The sequence below is a fragment of the Neoarius graeffei genome, chromosome 5 (genome assembly GCF_027579695.1).
Source record: "Neoarius graeffei isolate fNeoGra1 chromosome 5, fNeoGra1.pri, whole genome shotgun sequence".
Lineage (NCBI taxonomy): Eukaryota > Metazoa > Chordata > Actinopteri > Siluriformes > Ariidae > Neoarius > Neoarius graeffei.
In genome coordinates this window covers 9,410,955-9,426,458 of record NC_083573.1, presented here as the reverse complement: position 1 = coordinate 9,426,458, position 15,504 = coordinate 9,410,955, and the positions used below count along the sequence as shown (strand labels likewise).

At 42.9% G+C, this 15,504-nt stretch overlaps 1 protein-coding gene and 1 pseudogene across 2 annotated transcripts in view; both read right to left on the bottom strand.

Moving 5' to 3' along the window:
* The window catches only part of LOC132886490 (glycogen debranching enzyme-like), a 49,727-nt gene that overhangs the window by 19,702 nt on the left and 14,521 nt on the right, over positions 1-15,504 (bottom strand). For both annotated transcript variants that reach the window (XM_060921179.1, XM_060921180.1), the window contains exons 6-24: positions 15,218-15,329; positions 15,017-15,143; positions 13,521-13,623; positions 13,324-13,421; positions 13,106-13,245; positions 11,727-11,914; positions 11,304-11,427; positions 6,952-7,115; positions 6,679-6,780; positions 6,380-6,535; positions 6,131-6,281; positions 5,917-6,041; positions 5,367-5,479; positions 5,038-5,172; positions 4,748-4,878; positions 4,524-4,660; positions 4,289-4,422; positions 1,129-1,304; positions 822-924 (exon numbers count right to left, since the gene is read on the bottom strand). In XM_060921179.1, the coding sequence (XP_060777162.1) occupies positions 822-924; positions 1,129-1,304; positions 4,289-4,422; positions 4,524-4,660; positions 4,748-4,878; positions 5,038-5,172; positions 5,367-5,479; positions 5,917-6,041; positions 6,131-6,281; positions 6,380-6,535; positions 6,679-6,780; positions 6,952-7,115; positions 11,304-11,427; positions 11,727-11,914; positions 13,106-13,245; positions 13,324-13,421; positions 13,521-13,623; positions 15,017-15,143; positions 15,218-15,329 (2,519 nt within the window). The remainder of the gene's footprint in view (positions 1-821; positions 925-1,128; positions 1,305-4,288; positions 4,423-4,523; positions 4,661-4,747; positions 4,879-5,037; positions 5,173-5,366; positions 5,480-5,916; positions 6,042-6,130; positions 6,282-6,379; positions 6,536-6,678; positions 6,781-6,951; positions 7,116-11,303; positions 11,428-11,726; positions 11,915-13,105; positions 13,246-13,323; positions 13,422-13,520; positions 13,624-15,016; positions 15,144-15,217; positions 15,330-15,504) is intronic.
* Positions 10,328-10,445, bottom strand: LOC132887270 (5S ribosomal RNA; annotated as a pseudogene).

The following is a 15,504-nucleotide window of genomic DNA, read 5'->3' as shown; positions in this document are numbered from 1 at the left end:
TCCCCAAACACATGGAAGAAGATTCTCTGGTCAAATGAGACTAAAATTGATCTTTTTGGCCATCATGGGAAACGCCATGTGTGGTGCAAACCCAACACCCTGAGAACACCATTCCTACAGTGAAGCATGGTGGTGGTTTCATCATGCTGTGGGGATATTTTTCATCTGCAGGGATAGGAAAGCTGGTCAGGACTGAAGGAAAGACGGATGGCACTAAATACAGGGCAATTCTGGAGGAAAACCTGTTTGAGTCGGCCAGAGGTTTGAGACAGGACAATGACCCTAAACATACTGCTAAAGCTACACTGGAGTGGTTTAAAGAGAAACATTTAAATGTCTTGGAATGGCTTAGTCAAAGTCCAGACCTCAATCCAATTGAGAATCTGTGGCGTAACTTGAAGATTGCTGTACACCAACGCAACCCATCTAACTTGGAGTTGGAACAGTTTTGCCTTGAGGAATGGGCAAAAATTTTAGCGGCTAGATGTGCTAAGCTAATAGAGACATACCCCAAGAGACTTGCAGCTTTAATTGTCACAAAAGGTGGCTCTCCAAGGTCTTGATTTGGGGGGTGACTACCTATGCACACTCAATTTCAGTTTTTTCATCTTAATTACTGTTTGTGTCACAATAAAACAATTTTCACCTTTAAAGTGGTAGGCATGTTGTGGAAATCAAATGGTGCTAACCCCCCAAAAATCCATTTTAATTCCAGCTTGTAATGTGACAAAACAGGACAAACACAAAGGGGGATGAATGCTTTTCTAAGACACTACGTGGGTTGTATATTACATACTCGAGCCCGAAATGTTTACGTGTACCTTGCCTCTACATGTCTCCCAGTGGCCAGCATGAGGCCACGAAGGGCTATGAACGTGTCTCGGCCCCAGCAGCGGAAAATTCCAGATGAGAAATGAGGCAAGCCTGTATAAGGAGAAGGAAAGTTCAAAAGACTTTCATTCTACAGAATACACAACAATTGTTTAACAGAGATCCATTACTTGTTAGTCTAATAGTTCCAGTGCAAAACCATGAGCAAAAAATTTGGATACCAAACATCTTTATGACGTGGCAATATCCAGAAATGGTCTATCTTGTCTCCATTGACTGAGTCTTAAGCTACGATACCTGCAGCAAGTGACACACAGCACTGCTCATTCTGTTTGGTGATGGCGTTAAGGCGACATGGGACATCTTGCAGGGTAGGAGAAAGAGCAGGGAGAGCAGGCACAGGGCCCACACCACACATCTGCACTGAGCCCAATGCCAACTGTTTCACTAGGGTTGAACCAACCTGCACAAAGCTGTGATTTTAACAAAGCCAATCAGAATAAACACACAGACATCCCAAAGCACCCTGTTTCTCCTTATTTTTTGATATTTGGATGGTTAGATTGATATGGCTGGATGAGTGACCAGGTTTGTGGGTTGGTTGGGTGGGTAAGTGGATGAAAGAATGGATAGATGAATGGGTGAACTGACTGATTAGCCTATCAGTTACTGGGTCAGTTCTATTTGGATGCCTAGATGAATAGATGTGTGGCCAGGTGGGTGGGTGTGCTTATGGTAGCTATAGTACCAGTCAAAAGTTTGGATATACCTTTTAATTCAATGGGGTTTTTTTTCTTTATTTTTATTAACTAAAATGCACAACATGTCTTACAGTAATGGTGGATGTCATTTCTCTTTACTGACCTGAGCAGTTCTTGATATTATATGGATTACTCCAGTTGTGGAATAGGGCTATTTACTCTTTTTATAATTTATGATTAAGAAGGCAAGAAAGTCCACTAATTAACTTGACGAGGCACATCTGTTAATTGAAAAACTTTCTGGGTGACTACCTCATGAAGCTGGTTAAGATGATGCCAATCGTGCGCAAAGCGTCAAGGTAAATGGTGGCTACTTTGAACAATCTAAAATGTTAAACATTTTGTTTAACACTTTCTTGCTTACTGAATCATTCCATGCATGTTCTATATGTTATTTCATAGTTTTTGATGCCTTTGGTATTGTTTCACAATGTAGAAGATCGTCAAAATCCATCCATTATCCATAACTGCTTATCCTGTGCAGGGTCGTGGGCAAGCTGGCGCCTACCCCAGCTGATTATGTGCAAGAGGCGGGGATGCCCTGGACAAGTCGCCAAATCATCAAGGTGCTGACACAGAAAGACAATTCACACTCACATTCACACCTATGGTCAATTTAGAGCCACCAATTAACCAAACCTGCATGTCTTTAGACTGGGGGGGGGGGGGGGGGGGGGGGGGGGGGGAACCAGAGCACCTGGAGGAAACCCATGCAGACGCAGGGAGAACATGCAAACTCCACACAGAAAGGCCCCTGTCGGCCACTGGGCTCAAACCCAGAACCTTCTTGCTGTGAGGCAACAGTGCTAACCACTACACCACCATGCCACCAAGATAGGCAAAATACAGATGTTTAACTGGTACTACCAGTTCGACCCACGTGACCGTTGCCATGTCAACAAGTAGACGGCGCCATTTTGACGGTCACAAATATGGCGACTACCGGTAGTGATACACTGTTGATCATGACGAAGTCTCATTGTCGAGTATTTTATCCGGCCTAGATGACGCGAGTAAGAAGCGATATCACCAGAAAATCAATGATGCTGGTGTACGTGATCCGTACACGTTACCAGGCTATCTTTTTCTGGCTTTGCAGCGCTGCAGCGCGGGTGATCTTCCTGACCTGCAGTCAGGCGTGTGGGAAATACCAGGGAAAAAACATAAAAGAAAAAGGAGCGAGATGCAGAAAACACCTTCACTATCCAGCGACGTAGGGCATTTACAGGGCGAGCAGAGGGAGAGGTATTTGCAAAAATTGAGGTTAGCAGGCTTAGAGAACGACGTTTACCTGCTTCCACCAGGATTGTTCACTGACGTACGGAAGTACACGAAGCCCTCGTCTTTACCTGACTTCAGCCCACATGATCTGTATACCTATGTCGTTAAAAACCAGGCTGGGTAACATGCCTACATCAGCGGGTCGTCCCTGGAGCCGGTGGTCGCCATCTTATTACAGCTAAGGTTTGTTCACATTTTCATTTACTTTCGGTCCTCAGGATAAACAAAATGTTATTAAATGTCATTGAAATAACTTCTTAGTCTGTTGAGACATGGCCCGTTATAAATTTGCTGTTACCAGGCAATGACCAAGAACTGTATTATTAGGGTCGGTGTAGTTGTAGCAGTGCACTAGCAGCTAGCTGTTAGCACTAGCTAATGTCAACAACATAGTAGCTGGTATGTTACTGTAGCAATGTTTACGTTCAGTCATTTGGATGACTGTTAAAACCTTTCAGTCTCAAGTTTTTCCTTTACTGTATTTACTAGTTTACTGAGCTAGCGCGCTCGCTCGCTCGCTCCCAGCCTGCCCGAGCTAGCGCGCTCGCTCCCAGCCTGCCCGAGCACGCTAGCTCAGTAAACTAGTAAATACAGTAAAGGAAAAACTTGAGACTGAAAGGTTTTAACAGTCATCCAAATGACTGAATGTAAACATTGCTACAGTAACATACCAGCTACTATGTTGTTGACATTAGCTAGCTTGACCTTCAATCACGTCGAAATCCTCTATAGATAAGATAGATTGGTGAATAGGTGGCTGTAGTGATAGATGGATGGGTAAGTGGATCAGGTGGCAGGTCAGTGGCTGGTTGAATGAATGGCAGGATAGATTAATGGATAATTAGGTGAATTTGCTGATGGGTAGGTTGGCTAGTAAGTGAATTGGAGGTCCAGTGTATGGCTGGCTATGGATTGATAGACGGATGAATGAGTGGGTTAGTGAGTGAATGAGTTGGTATTGTGGGTTGATAGGTGTGATGGGTGTGTCAGTGGATGATGGGTGGTCAAGGGGATGGATGGATGGATGGATGGATGGATGGATGGATGGATACGCATGTATGTATGGATGGATACGCATGTATGTATATTGATCACATACAAGAAATCAGGGTGCCCAAACCCAATATAGTCAGGTGAATCCTGAAGTATAGATCAATATCACAAACAAATAGAAAAAGTAAGCAAGAAAATCTTAAAATTATGAAAATTCAATAAATATTCACATTAAAATGAAAACATAAATAAAATTGAAGACAAGATAAAATGAAGCATGCATGATGGATAGATCTTAAAAAATTGCTGAAAATGTTCGTGGTCTTCCCTAAAATACTTTCCTTCAGATTTAAACAGAGCAACTTTAGCATATATGCTGCTAGTGAAAAGGAACAAAGCAAGAAAAGGTATGCAAGACAAACCTTGACATCTTGTTGAAAACAACATTCACAGCTGTAGTGTATGCCCCAGCAATGATGGCATCAAAGTAACATGGAATGAGATAGCGTGGGATTCCCTTTAGGTAAACAAATACGGCATGGAACCATTTCCCCACCTAAGACAGTCCAAGAATATCAGACCAAATCTGATAGGCATGCATTTTCAGAATAATACAATGGATAGACAAGTGAAGAAAAATGCGGTTTTGTGCCTTACCTCACTTAAAGCGCCGCCTTTATTCATGAGACGAGAACTAATGTAATCGAGCATCCAGTCGCCTTCCCTCAGGTTGTTGCAAAAGGGGTGGCCGAGGTCATTCTTGGGCCGAATTTCAGAAAGTACTGATATGAACCCTGTGTAAAAAAAAAAAGTATTGTGTTCCAGACAGAAAAGGGTAGTTTAATTTACAAATAAGCAAGTTGTAGGCTGGTCCTCAGTACCTTGAAGGCCTGCATACTTGAGAGACCTCCAAGATGGGATATTGTAGCATCCTCCACCGTCTTCCCTCTCCTCGCCATTGCAGCGGAACAGCAAGACATTCAGCTCAGCCAAGGACAGTTTGGAGATGAGGCTTTTAGTGTAGAGAACATTACATTACCCTCACTGCGAGAACAATCACAGTTTAATCCAAAAATATTTATATATACACACACCATGTTAACTTGGTACATCACAAATAACAAGGTTCCTCAAAATTCTGGAAAACCTAGGATGAGCGCAGTATGCTTACAATTCCAGGGGATTTTTCAGGATGCCAGGAACATCTGGGTCGGTCAGACTGCCCAATTTGTACAGGCGATTAAACTGATAGAGCTGAGTACGCAGGAAACCCACCAAGTCCCGAGATTTGGGGTCCAGACTCACCCTGCATAAGGTAAGCTACAGGTCATTGACAAGATAATGATTACATTAACATGGTAGCCATGATGGATCCTTTTTACAGAGCAAAAACTGAATGTAAAGCCCTGTCCCAATATACTGGCCTTACTTCACACTTGATGTCAACAAAGTGCGGACCTATAGTGCAGTATTCTCTAGATAGTCAGTAAATGTATTTACCTGAAAGCAATCACGCTGCCTGGAGTGAGATGATCAAACATGACCTCCTGTACAAAGTCATTGCTACAATTTGTTGTAGCATCTCCTTGTTTCACAACTTGGCTGTCTTTAAGCTGTTGAAACAAAATCAGGACAGTGTACACAGTTAACGGACTCTCTTCGATTTTGCGCTTTGCTATTCACAAACCTCCTTGGCTCAACCAATCTTTTGTTTGTTTTGGTATGCTATTAAATGAACCTACAAGCCATATGACAGTAAAAACTATCAATTTTACACACCTGTGCTGCTAGGTCTGGCCGAACTCATAAGCGATAGTTGTGTGTCATCAACATATAATTGAAATTAGTAAAGGAATATCTCCATTCATGCTCCATTAATGTTTTTGTGCTGTTATTCTCATTCTAATTAAGACAACTTACTACTAATTACAGTTCTGAAGCCTCTGAAGCTTGCTAGACATTACAGCCTGCTGTTCTTTCTAGCTGATGTAACTTGTTTGATGGCATCTTGCCCAGGGGTTGCTGTGTTGGTTGCTCAGGCTCAGGTTACCTGGAGTTGTTCCTTGAGCTCCACCGTGTACTCAGGCAAGCCGTTTATGCACTTCTTGTCTTTCACATAGGGGTCAGTGTCTCTCTCCACTGTACGTGCCTCCAGGATCACTTCATTTATCTGGCCTAGAAATGCAGGAGCAGTGTGTGTGTCCTATAACTATGAGTTATCGTAAATATTCACATAACATGATTCAGTTTGAAGGTATTCAGACCTGGTATGAACATAGGAGACACTCCTTCCCTGTAGTGGTATGTTTTGGGGTTTTTAAAAGCTGTTCGAGACACAGTCACCACAGATTGGTGTGTGCTTGGACAATGCCTGGTTACAGCGACAATGTCTTCATCCAGCTGGTCTACATAGACCTACAACACACATGACCAAAACTAAAAGTCCAGAATTTTCATTTCAAGATACCAAATATCAAAGTCCAGCTTATTTAGGCCTTAAGAGTCGTACAGACCTGTGTGAAACCCTTCTCAGCCATCTCATGGTGAAGCCTGTTGAGTGCCAGCTTCCCTGCCAGGATGCCTGACTGGAGGTTCACCTCCCCAGGAGATGAAGGCAGGGCATCAGAGTTCCATCTGGGGTACAGCCGCTCCTCTGAGATCACAGATATCTGACGCAAAATAATTACACAGAAAGGTTAACTAACCAAAGACTTGACACTCTACTAAATACTGATCTCGCTTTAGATTAGACCAAAATAACACTTATCAAGTCAAGATAAGCTTGGCAAGTAAAGTCTGCCATATTCATTACCTGATGAGGAACCAGCTCATCATATCCTCGAGTACTGCCTGTGGCACAACACGCCATAGACACAATTGCAGAGCTAGGGAGGCAGTCATACACAGATCGGACCTTTAAGAAAATAAAGTGGACATTCACACAAGAATGGAATGACTATTCAGCCCAAAAAGCACCACAATTAGTATTTTGCTAACCAACTCAACTTTTCTTCGAACTATACTACAGCGTTTAGATAATTCATGTACTGAGTACCAGCCTCATGTGACGACTTTCTTTACTAACCTTGACAGGACACTCATTGTCATGACTAACATCAAGGAACATAGCATGCGCTATGCCTGGAACCAAAGGCCTTAGTTTGGGCTGGATGAAGGAACCAACAGGTTCTCCACCAAATCGATACACCAGCCTGCCTTCCTCATGACTGTCCCCAGCGCTCATTGCCTCTGGAGTAAAACATAGTCAAAGTTAGGGGACAGTTTATGCTAGCCAAACTGAGGTTCACTTCAATCGATGGCATGATGGCCAGCTATGGCTTGCTTACATTTCATGACAACAATGAGCTCTAATCCTGATTCTGTAGAGCAGTGTTACCTTCCCACAAAGTTCAGTTCAAGTCATCATCTTATGCACCTTATCCTGCTAATCAATGCCTTGCACCCTGCTTGGCTTGATTAGGTGTCAGATACAGGTGGGAATTGAACTCTGACGGAACAGTGTTGATGACCATTGGCTCAGGCCACAAGTTGTTAACATGAGGATTTTCAATTCAGTACATGTGCATATACAGTGCCTTGCAAAAGTATTCATCCCCCTTGGTGTTTGTCCTGTTTTGTTGCATTACAAGCTGGAATTAAAATGGATTTTTGGGGGGTTAGCACAATTTGATTTACACAACATACCTACCACTTTAAAGGTGCACATTTTTGTTTTATTGTGACACAAACAATAAGATGAAAAAACAGAAATCTGGAGTGTGCACAGGTATTCACCCCCTTTCGTATGAAACCCCTAAATAAGAGCTGGTCCAACCAATTCACTTCATAGTTCACATAATTAGTTGATTAAGATCCACCCGTGTGCAAAGTGTCGCATGATCTGTCACATGATGTCTGTATAAAATCAACCTGTTCTGGAAGGACCCTAACTCTGCAACACTACTAAGCAAGCAAGATGAAAATCAAGGAGCACTCCAAACAGGTCAGAGGCAAAGTTGTGGAGAAGTATAGATCAGGGTTGGGTTATAAAAAAATATCCCAAACTCTGAATATCCCACAGAGCACTATTAAATCTCTCATCTCATCTCATTTTCTTCCGCTTATCCGGGGCCGGGTCGCGGAGGCAGCAGTCTGAGCATGGAAGCCCAAACTTCCCTCTCCCCAGACACCTCGGCCAGCCCCTTGGGAAGAACACCTAGGTGTTCCCAGGCCAGCCGAGAGACATAGTCCCTCCAGCATGTCCTGGGTCTCCTCCTCCCGGGGGGACATGCCTGGAACACCTCCCCAGGGAGGCGTCCAGGGGGCATCCAAAAGAGATGCCTGAGTCACCTCAGCTGATGTGGAGGAGCAGCAGCTCTACTCTGAGCTCCTCCCGAGTGACTGTGCTTTTCACCCTAAGGGAGTGCCCAGCCACCCTGCGAAGGAAACTCATTTCGGCCGCTTGTATCCACGATCTTATTCTTTCAGTCATTACCCAAAGCTCATGACCATAGGTGAGAGTCGGAACGTAGATTGACCGGTAAATCGAGAGCTTTGCATTTTGGCTCAGCTCCTTCTTCACCACGACGGACCAGTAAAGTGACTGCATCACTGTGGAGGCTGCATCGATCCACCTGTTGATAAGGACCATGACGTCGCCCGGTATGGCGCAGGCCCGGGGTTGGGGCTTGTATGCGAGCGCCTGGGGGCCGGGCCTTTGCCCACGGGGCCCGGCCGGGCTCAGCCCGAAGCGGTGACGTGGGCCCGACCTCCTGTAGGTTCACCACCCACAGAGGTACAGTAGCCGTAGGGGGCCAGTGCAGTGTGGATTGGGCGGCAGTCGAAGGCAGGGGCCTCGACGACCTGATCCCCAAGCACCATTAAATCCATTATAGCAAAACGGAAAGAATATGGCACCACTACAAACCTGACAAGAGAAGGCTGCCCACCAAAACTCTCAGACCAGGAAAGGAGGGCATTAATCAGAGATGCAACAAAGACACCAAAGATAACACTGAAGGAGCTGCAAAGATCCACAGCGGAGATGGGAGTATCTGTCCACAGGACCACTTCAAGCCGTACACTCCACAGAGTGGGGCTTTATTGAAAAGTGACCAGAAAAAGCCATTGCTTTAGAAAAAACACATTTGGAGTTTGCCCAACAGCATGTGACAGACTCCCCAAACACATGGAAGAAGATTCTCTGGTCAAATGAGACTAAAATTTATCTTTTTGGCCATCATGGGAAACGCCATGTGTGATGCAAACCTAACACCCTGAGAACACCATTCCAACAGTGAAGCATGGTCGTGGCAGCATCATGCTGTGGGGATGTTTTTCATCAGCAGGGACAGGAAAGCTGGTCAGGACTGAAGGAAAGATGGATGGCACTAAACACAGGGCAATTCTGGAGGAAAACCTGTTCGAGTCGGCCAGAGGTTTCAGACTGGGACGAAGGTTCACGTTCCAGCAGGACAATGACCCTAAACATACTGCTAAAGCTACACTGGAGTGGTTTAAAGAGAAACATTTAAATGTCTTGGAATGGCCTAGTCAAAGTCCAGACCTCAATCCAATTGAGAATCTGTGGCATAACTTGAAGATTGCTGTACACCAACGCAACCCATCTAACTTGGATTTGGAGCAGTTTTGCCTTGAGGAATGTTTGTTTGTTTACATTTATTGCCATTTAAGCATCTATGGCTATTTCATGGCCAATACAGGTAATAAATATCACATAAAATTAAAACCAATAATAAAATAAATAAATAAATACATCAAATACGTTTGTACACATCAATGCACTTCAAAAAGTTTAAAACCTTTAACGGTGAAACCTTATTAAAAATATCTAGCATTGTGCTTTCTTTAAAAAACTTCTGCCTTTGTATTCTAAAAGCAGGGCAAGACAAAATGTGCTTAATTGATAAGAGATCACCACAAAGATCGCAAAGTGGAGGTTCACCTCCAGTTAACAGAAAACCATGTGTTAGTCTAGAGTGTCCAATTCTACCCCTTGTGTAGACAACTTGGTCATGTCTACATGAAAAAGATTGAATAGTCACTTGTTTCACATTAGTGCATATTTCTTTCAGCTTGTTGCCAGCACAGTTAGTCCAATCAGCTTGCCATTTGTCACTTATGTAGGAAGAAAGAACAGGTCTGATATCAGAGACAGGGATTTGGCATTCAGAAATCTCTTCATTCAGGGCTCCTTTAGCAGCATTATCTGCTTTTTCATTACCAGTCAAACTCACATGGCCAGGGACCCAACAAAAAATAATGTCCATATTGATTTTAGTTAGGTATTCCACTTTTTCAAGTATGTTGACAATAAGAGGGTGGTCAGTCTTTAAGAACTCCAATGCCTGTAGGCATGATCTAGAATCTGTGCAAATCAAGGCTTTTTGCAGTTTGGACTCTTCAATGTATTCAAGACTTAAGAGCAAGGCTTGGGCTTCGGCTGTAATACCTGGTATTCCTAGGCAGTCTCCCACTCAAGTACTAACCAGGCCCAACTCTGTTTAGCTTCTGAGATCAGACGGGATCAGGCGTTGTCAGAGTGGTTTGGCCGTAAGCTCCTTGAGGAATGGGCAAAAATCCCAGTGGCTCGAAGTGCTAAGCTAATAGAGACATACCCCAAGAGACTTGCAGCTGTAACTGTCGCAAAAAGTGGCTCTCCAAGGTCTTGATTTGGGGGGTGACTACCTATGCACACTCCAAATTTCTGTTTTTTCATCTTAATTACTGTTTGTGTCACAATAAAACAATTTTCACCTTTAAAGTGGTCGGTATGTTGTGTCAATCAAATGGTGCCAATCCCCCCAAAATCCATTTTAATTCCAGCTTGTAATGCAACAAAACAGGACAAACACCAAGGGGGATGAATACTTTTGCAAGGCACTGTAAAATGTACATACATACACTGAATGCAGAAATTCTGTTGCTACCGCAAATACCATGCACACTATAAAGACCAGAAATGGTTATTTTAGTTGATAACTGTTCTCTGCACTGTTCTCCATACAGTTTCCTCTCTTTCGCTGTTACCCCAGATGAGGGAGGTAATGCCAAGGTCAGTCCTGATTTTGCGTGAAGAGCTCAGCTTGCTCCTACAAGTGATCCTTGACATGTACCGCAGCCATAAAGCCAGGCAAGAAGTCAGGTTAAAGCAAAAAAAAGAATGGAGAAAAGGACAAATTCCAAAGGCATGCAAAGAGCATTAGCATGAAAAGTTGTGTAAAATGGACAAAGGTAAGCCCAACAGCCAGGGAGTGAATCCAGAAAAAGAATTTAAGTGTGGTGACAAGTCAGTACATTACAACTGGATTAGAATAATCAAACTGAAACCATCATGTATATTAATGGAGGAAGATTTAACGTCACATTTATGCAGATCATGCATAGATGCAGTCCTCTTCCAGCCTTTCACAATACCTCTGATGAGACTCGTAATCCCCAGACGGTTAACAAAAGTATTGTCGAGCTGGTCACTGCCTGTAAAGAGCTCAGCGATCACATATAGATTGGGCCTGACTGCCCTGGCAGCAGCTAACATTGCCTAGAACACAACATATAAAACATCATAATAGGTTTATAATGCGAGTCTGAATCCAGTGTTGGGGTTTTTTTTGGTCTCATCATGTTGGACTAGTTAATAGTCACTCACTCACTTTAGGAAATCAATTACCAAAAGCATAATAAAGTGCTACAACACTTTATGCAAGTGATAATTTTTTAAAAATTTGCCGACAGTGACAAATTTAAACACTAGATATTAGATATAATACCTCAAAATAGCATTATGTGGAGTATCTCATAGAATCAAGCATGCGCTCTCAGGAATTTATAAAAGCACACCTCAGCCACATGTAGAGGTGTTGAATGGCAATTGTCCAACCGTACACCACAGAAGTGTTTGGCCGTTATCTCGGTGTACTTCTTCATGTGTTCCCACAGATAAGGACAGTCCTCAGGCTTATTGCCATAACGGAGCTTCACGCTGTCATCCCAGCAGACTAGTTCTCTCCGCAAGTAGACATTAGAGCCTGGTAGAAGGAAGAATTAACAAGTTCAATTTGTTTTCCAAGCCAAACATGGAAAATATCAATCGAGACCAATTTTCCAGTTCCACTTGTGGTCTCCAAGCCGCATGTGCAATGACTCGATAGATAGATCAGTGTTGTAGTCGAGTCACTAAATCTCGGGTCTGAGTCCAGTCTCGAGTCCCCACTGTTCAAGTCCGTGTCAAGGCCAATTCATTAAAAAAAATTTTCGAGTTGAGTCCGAGAAAAAGATTTCAACTGCACCATTTGACGGTGGCCGTTTCAGCGCCATTAACATTAGTTTGTTCCTGAACAAACGTATGACGTATGAACAGGTGAATGTGCATTCTCTTTGTCAGGGAGTGTGAAGTATTCTGTCAGAGATGGTTGGGAGACGGATGCAAGTGCAGGTGGTGTGTTTATCAATACAAGTGAAGACGGTAAACAATCCAGAACGACAGGCAAAATCGTAAAACGGTGAAACAGGCAGTAGGTCGAGCGAGGCACAAACAGGCTATCGTAGACTTGGCAGAATCAAAGACGAGCAACAGGAAATCAGGGATCAGGAAACAAGGCACAGTAATGCGTCAGCAATGCAACTCAATACTTCGCAAAGTAAGTGCGTTTTCACAGTTTTTATATAGGCGCGTTGATTGCACCTTGATCCTGTGCAGGTGCGAGTCGTTTACGGTGTGCCCGAGTGTGGCTGCTTGGCGTGCGCAATGTCCGGCGTATGCCCGAGAGTCTACCTGATGCATGCGCCAAGGCGCGCAGGTGTGACACTCGTACGAAATTAGTATAAAAATTAATGTCAATATAAATATCTTATGCCAAATTATTATGGCACATTACAAAAAATAAAGAAAAAAAAAATCTAAGTCCTCGTCTCCAATTTACAAGTCTGAATGCAGTTAACGCACAAGTCCGAGTCCAAGTCAGAGTCATCAGTGCTCAAGTCCAAGTCAAGTCACGAGTCCTTAAAATTAGGGCACAAGTCGGACTCAAGTACTACAAGACTGAGATAGATAGACCTTTACTGTCATTGAAAAAAGATCTATCTATCTATCTATCTATCTATCTATCTATCTATCTATCTATCTATCTATCTATCTATCTATCTATCCATCCATCCTTTCGGACCAGTTTTGATAATTATGGTTCAAACTCTGAGGGAATCGAGACATTGTATTCCACCTGGTTCTGCAAAGTTCCTGAGAGGATCATCTGCCATCACCCATCCGTTGTGAGCTTGGAGGTGACATGCATCATCTGCATTCTGGAGCAGCATTTCTTCCTTCTCCATTGACATGTCCTCAAATGGGAAGGTGAAATATCTGCATTGGAATAAAAGACTCATTTAAGAGCGAAGCATCATTCAGTGTCCCGACAAATCAAGCGTTACAAACTCTTACCTCAGCACCAAAGGATGTTTCTTGGTCACCAAACCAAGTTTGGGACCATTTGCAGCAAGACGCTCATATCTCATAGTCTCCACTATGCAGTTGACAGCCTATGCAAAAACACCAATGTGGGGGTTTTTTTTGAACCATGAAATATTTTCATAAAGGATCGTTATAGATTTAAAAGAGTGAATTGAACCAGGACGGACCTTCTCATGATGGTTGTGCATTTCCTTATAGCACTCCATATTCAACTCCTCCAAACTCTTCTTGAACACATCACAGCACACTTGCATTGCTGACAGGCCGTTTCTGTAAATTAGTACAGTATAAAGATCTTATATTTAAATGAAAAGGTAATATTCAAGTTTAGTTCATTGACGTGAGCGAATGACAGGTGGTCAGGAATATACAGGTTTGTGGAAATGCTGACAAAACTGCACAAAATGTTTGAGAAAATATGGATAATTTCTATACTGTATTAATGTGCTTAAATAGCTCAAAAGACCTCAAGGTCGCTACCATTTTTTAGCCTGGTCAACAAAGTTTCTGGGCGACTAAAACTTGAGCCTGGGCAGCACACTGTAGCACAGGGGTGGGCAATTATTTTTTCCATGGGGCCACATGAGAAACAGAAAATTTTGTGGAGGGCCGGACCAAAAGGCTGAACTAAATTCTGCATAATATTAATTGTATTTCTTTATATAAAGCAGTAAATAACATTGTTTTTACAAACTGGTAAGAGTATGGAAAAAAACGAGGTTGCCTTACAAAAAATGTCATTTATTCAATCACATTTCCCAAAACAATGGTTAACAAAACGTGAACGTTTGTACCATTTTTTTTCAGTCACATTCACCCCAAAACACAATAAAGACATCACAATATTGTCTTTCTACTCCAAATACTAAGCAAGATACATCATATTATAATAATGATGTCCACATTTGTAGTCTAATCACCTCATTTGGTGTTTTTCAGTTTTTTATTTGTTCAGTGAGAGAAATCTAGTCTCTGTTGGTCTTTAACGAGTGCATCAAAGTCAGGTTGAATGTCTGAGGTGGAGATGCGAAGCACAGCTGACAGATGATTATCGGTGAGAGAGGATCTATACCTGGATTTGTTAAACTTCATCACTGAAAACATCGATTCGGTGTAGGTATCAGATCTACAGATCGGCTCGGGCTCCTGCTGGTGACGTCACACTATGTGATTGGCTGGATCGTTTGAAGGATGACGTACAAGTTTGTGGTTGGTCTGGACAAATTACGGAAGTAGTTATCGCGGGATTAGGTTTCGTGGAATTTCATGTCGTGCGCACTGCGTTTTTGTTGAACACAACTTCAAGATAAAAGCAATGAACATTCAGTCCATGCATGAGGTAAAATTAGAAAATACGTTTATTTTGTAATTTCTAATTAACCTTACGCGGGCCGGTCAGAATGAATCAAAGGGCCGGATGCGGCCCGCGGGCCGTAAAATGCCCAGGTCTGCTGTAGCATTTACCTCCCTGATGGATTAGCTAATTGATTTATAGGTGTTAATATAGGTTAAATTATTTGAAGTAATCGACATGCACAACATTTATAGCAGGACACTGATCTAAGCATATTAACACACAATCCTTGACTCCTTGGGAATCCAGCCAAACCCTCTTTGAGTATTGACCCTTGAGGAACTGGCAAGTCTTCGTTCAGGAACTCACGTGTGCCTGCCAAACATGTCCAGTGCCACTTTCATGTCCACTGTGCTGCCAAAGCGTTTGAACTGCGGATCCTGTATGATCTCCAGCTTCTGTCTCTTCTCTATTTCTGTCCCAGGCTGTTTACAATCTACAACAAAAGAACATGAGTCAGAACGATGCACTGAAATTCACATTTCAAGTGTAATAACGTGAGACACTCACTGGCCTGCAGAAGTTTATAAAACTGCTCCACGGCTCTTTCCACATTCACCTGGAGAAACTCCCAGAGCTTCAGCTGAGCAAAAACCTCCTGCCACAGGAGTTTACGGAGTGTCTGAAGACAGAAAATGGAGTTCAGCTGTCATGGTTTTGAATGTTTTCACATATTTCTATGAAGTCAGTAATCAACAGAGCTGTGGTGATATAATAAAACAATTATACCAGGCCATGAGCAAGCCCAGTAGGCTATGGTCAGTAAATCTTGACAGAACATAATTGTTCTCACGTGT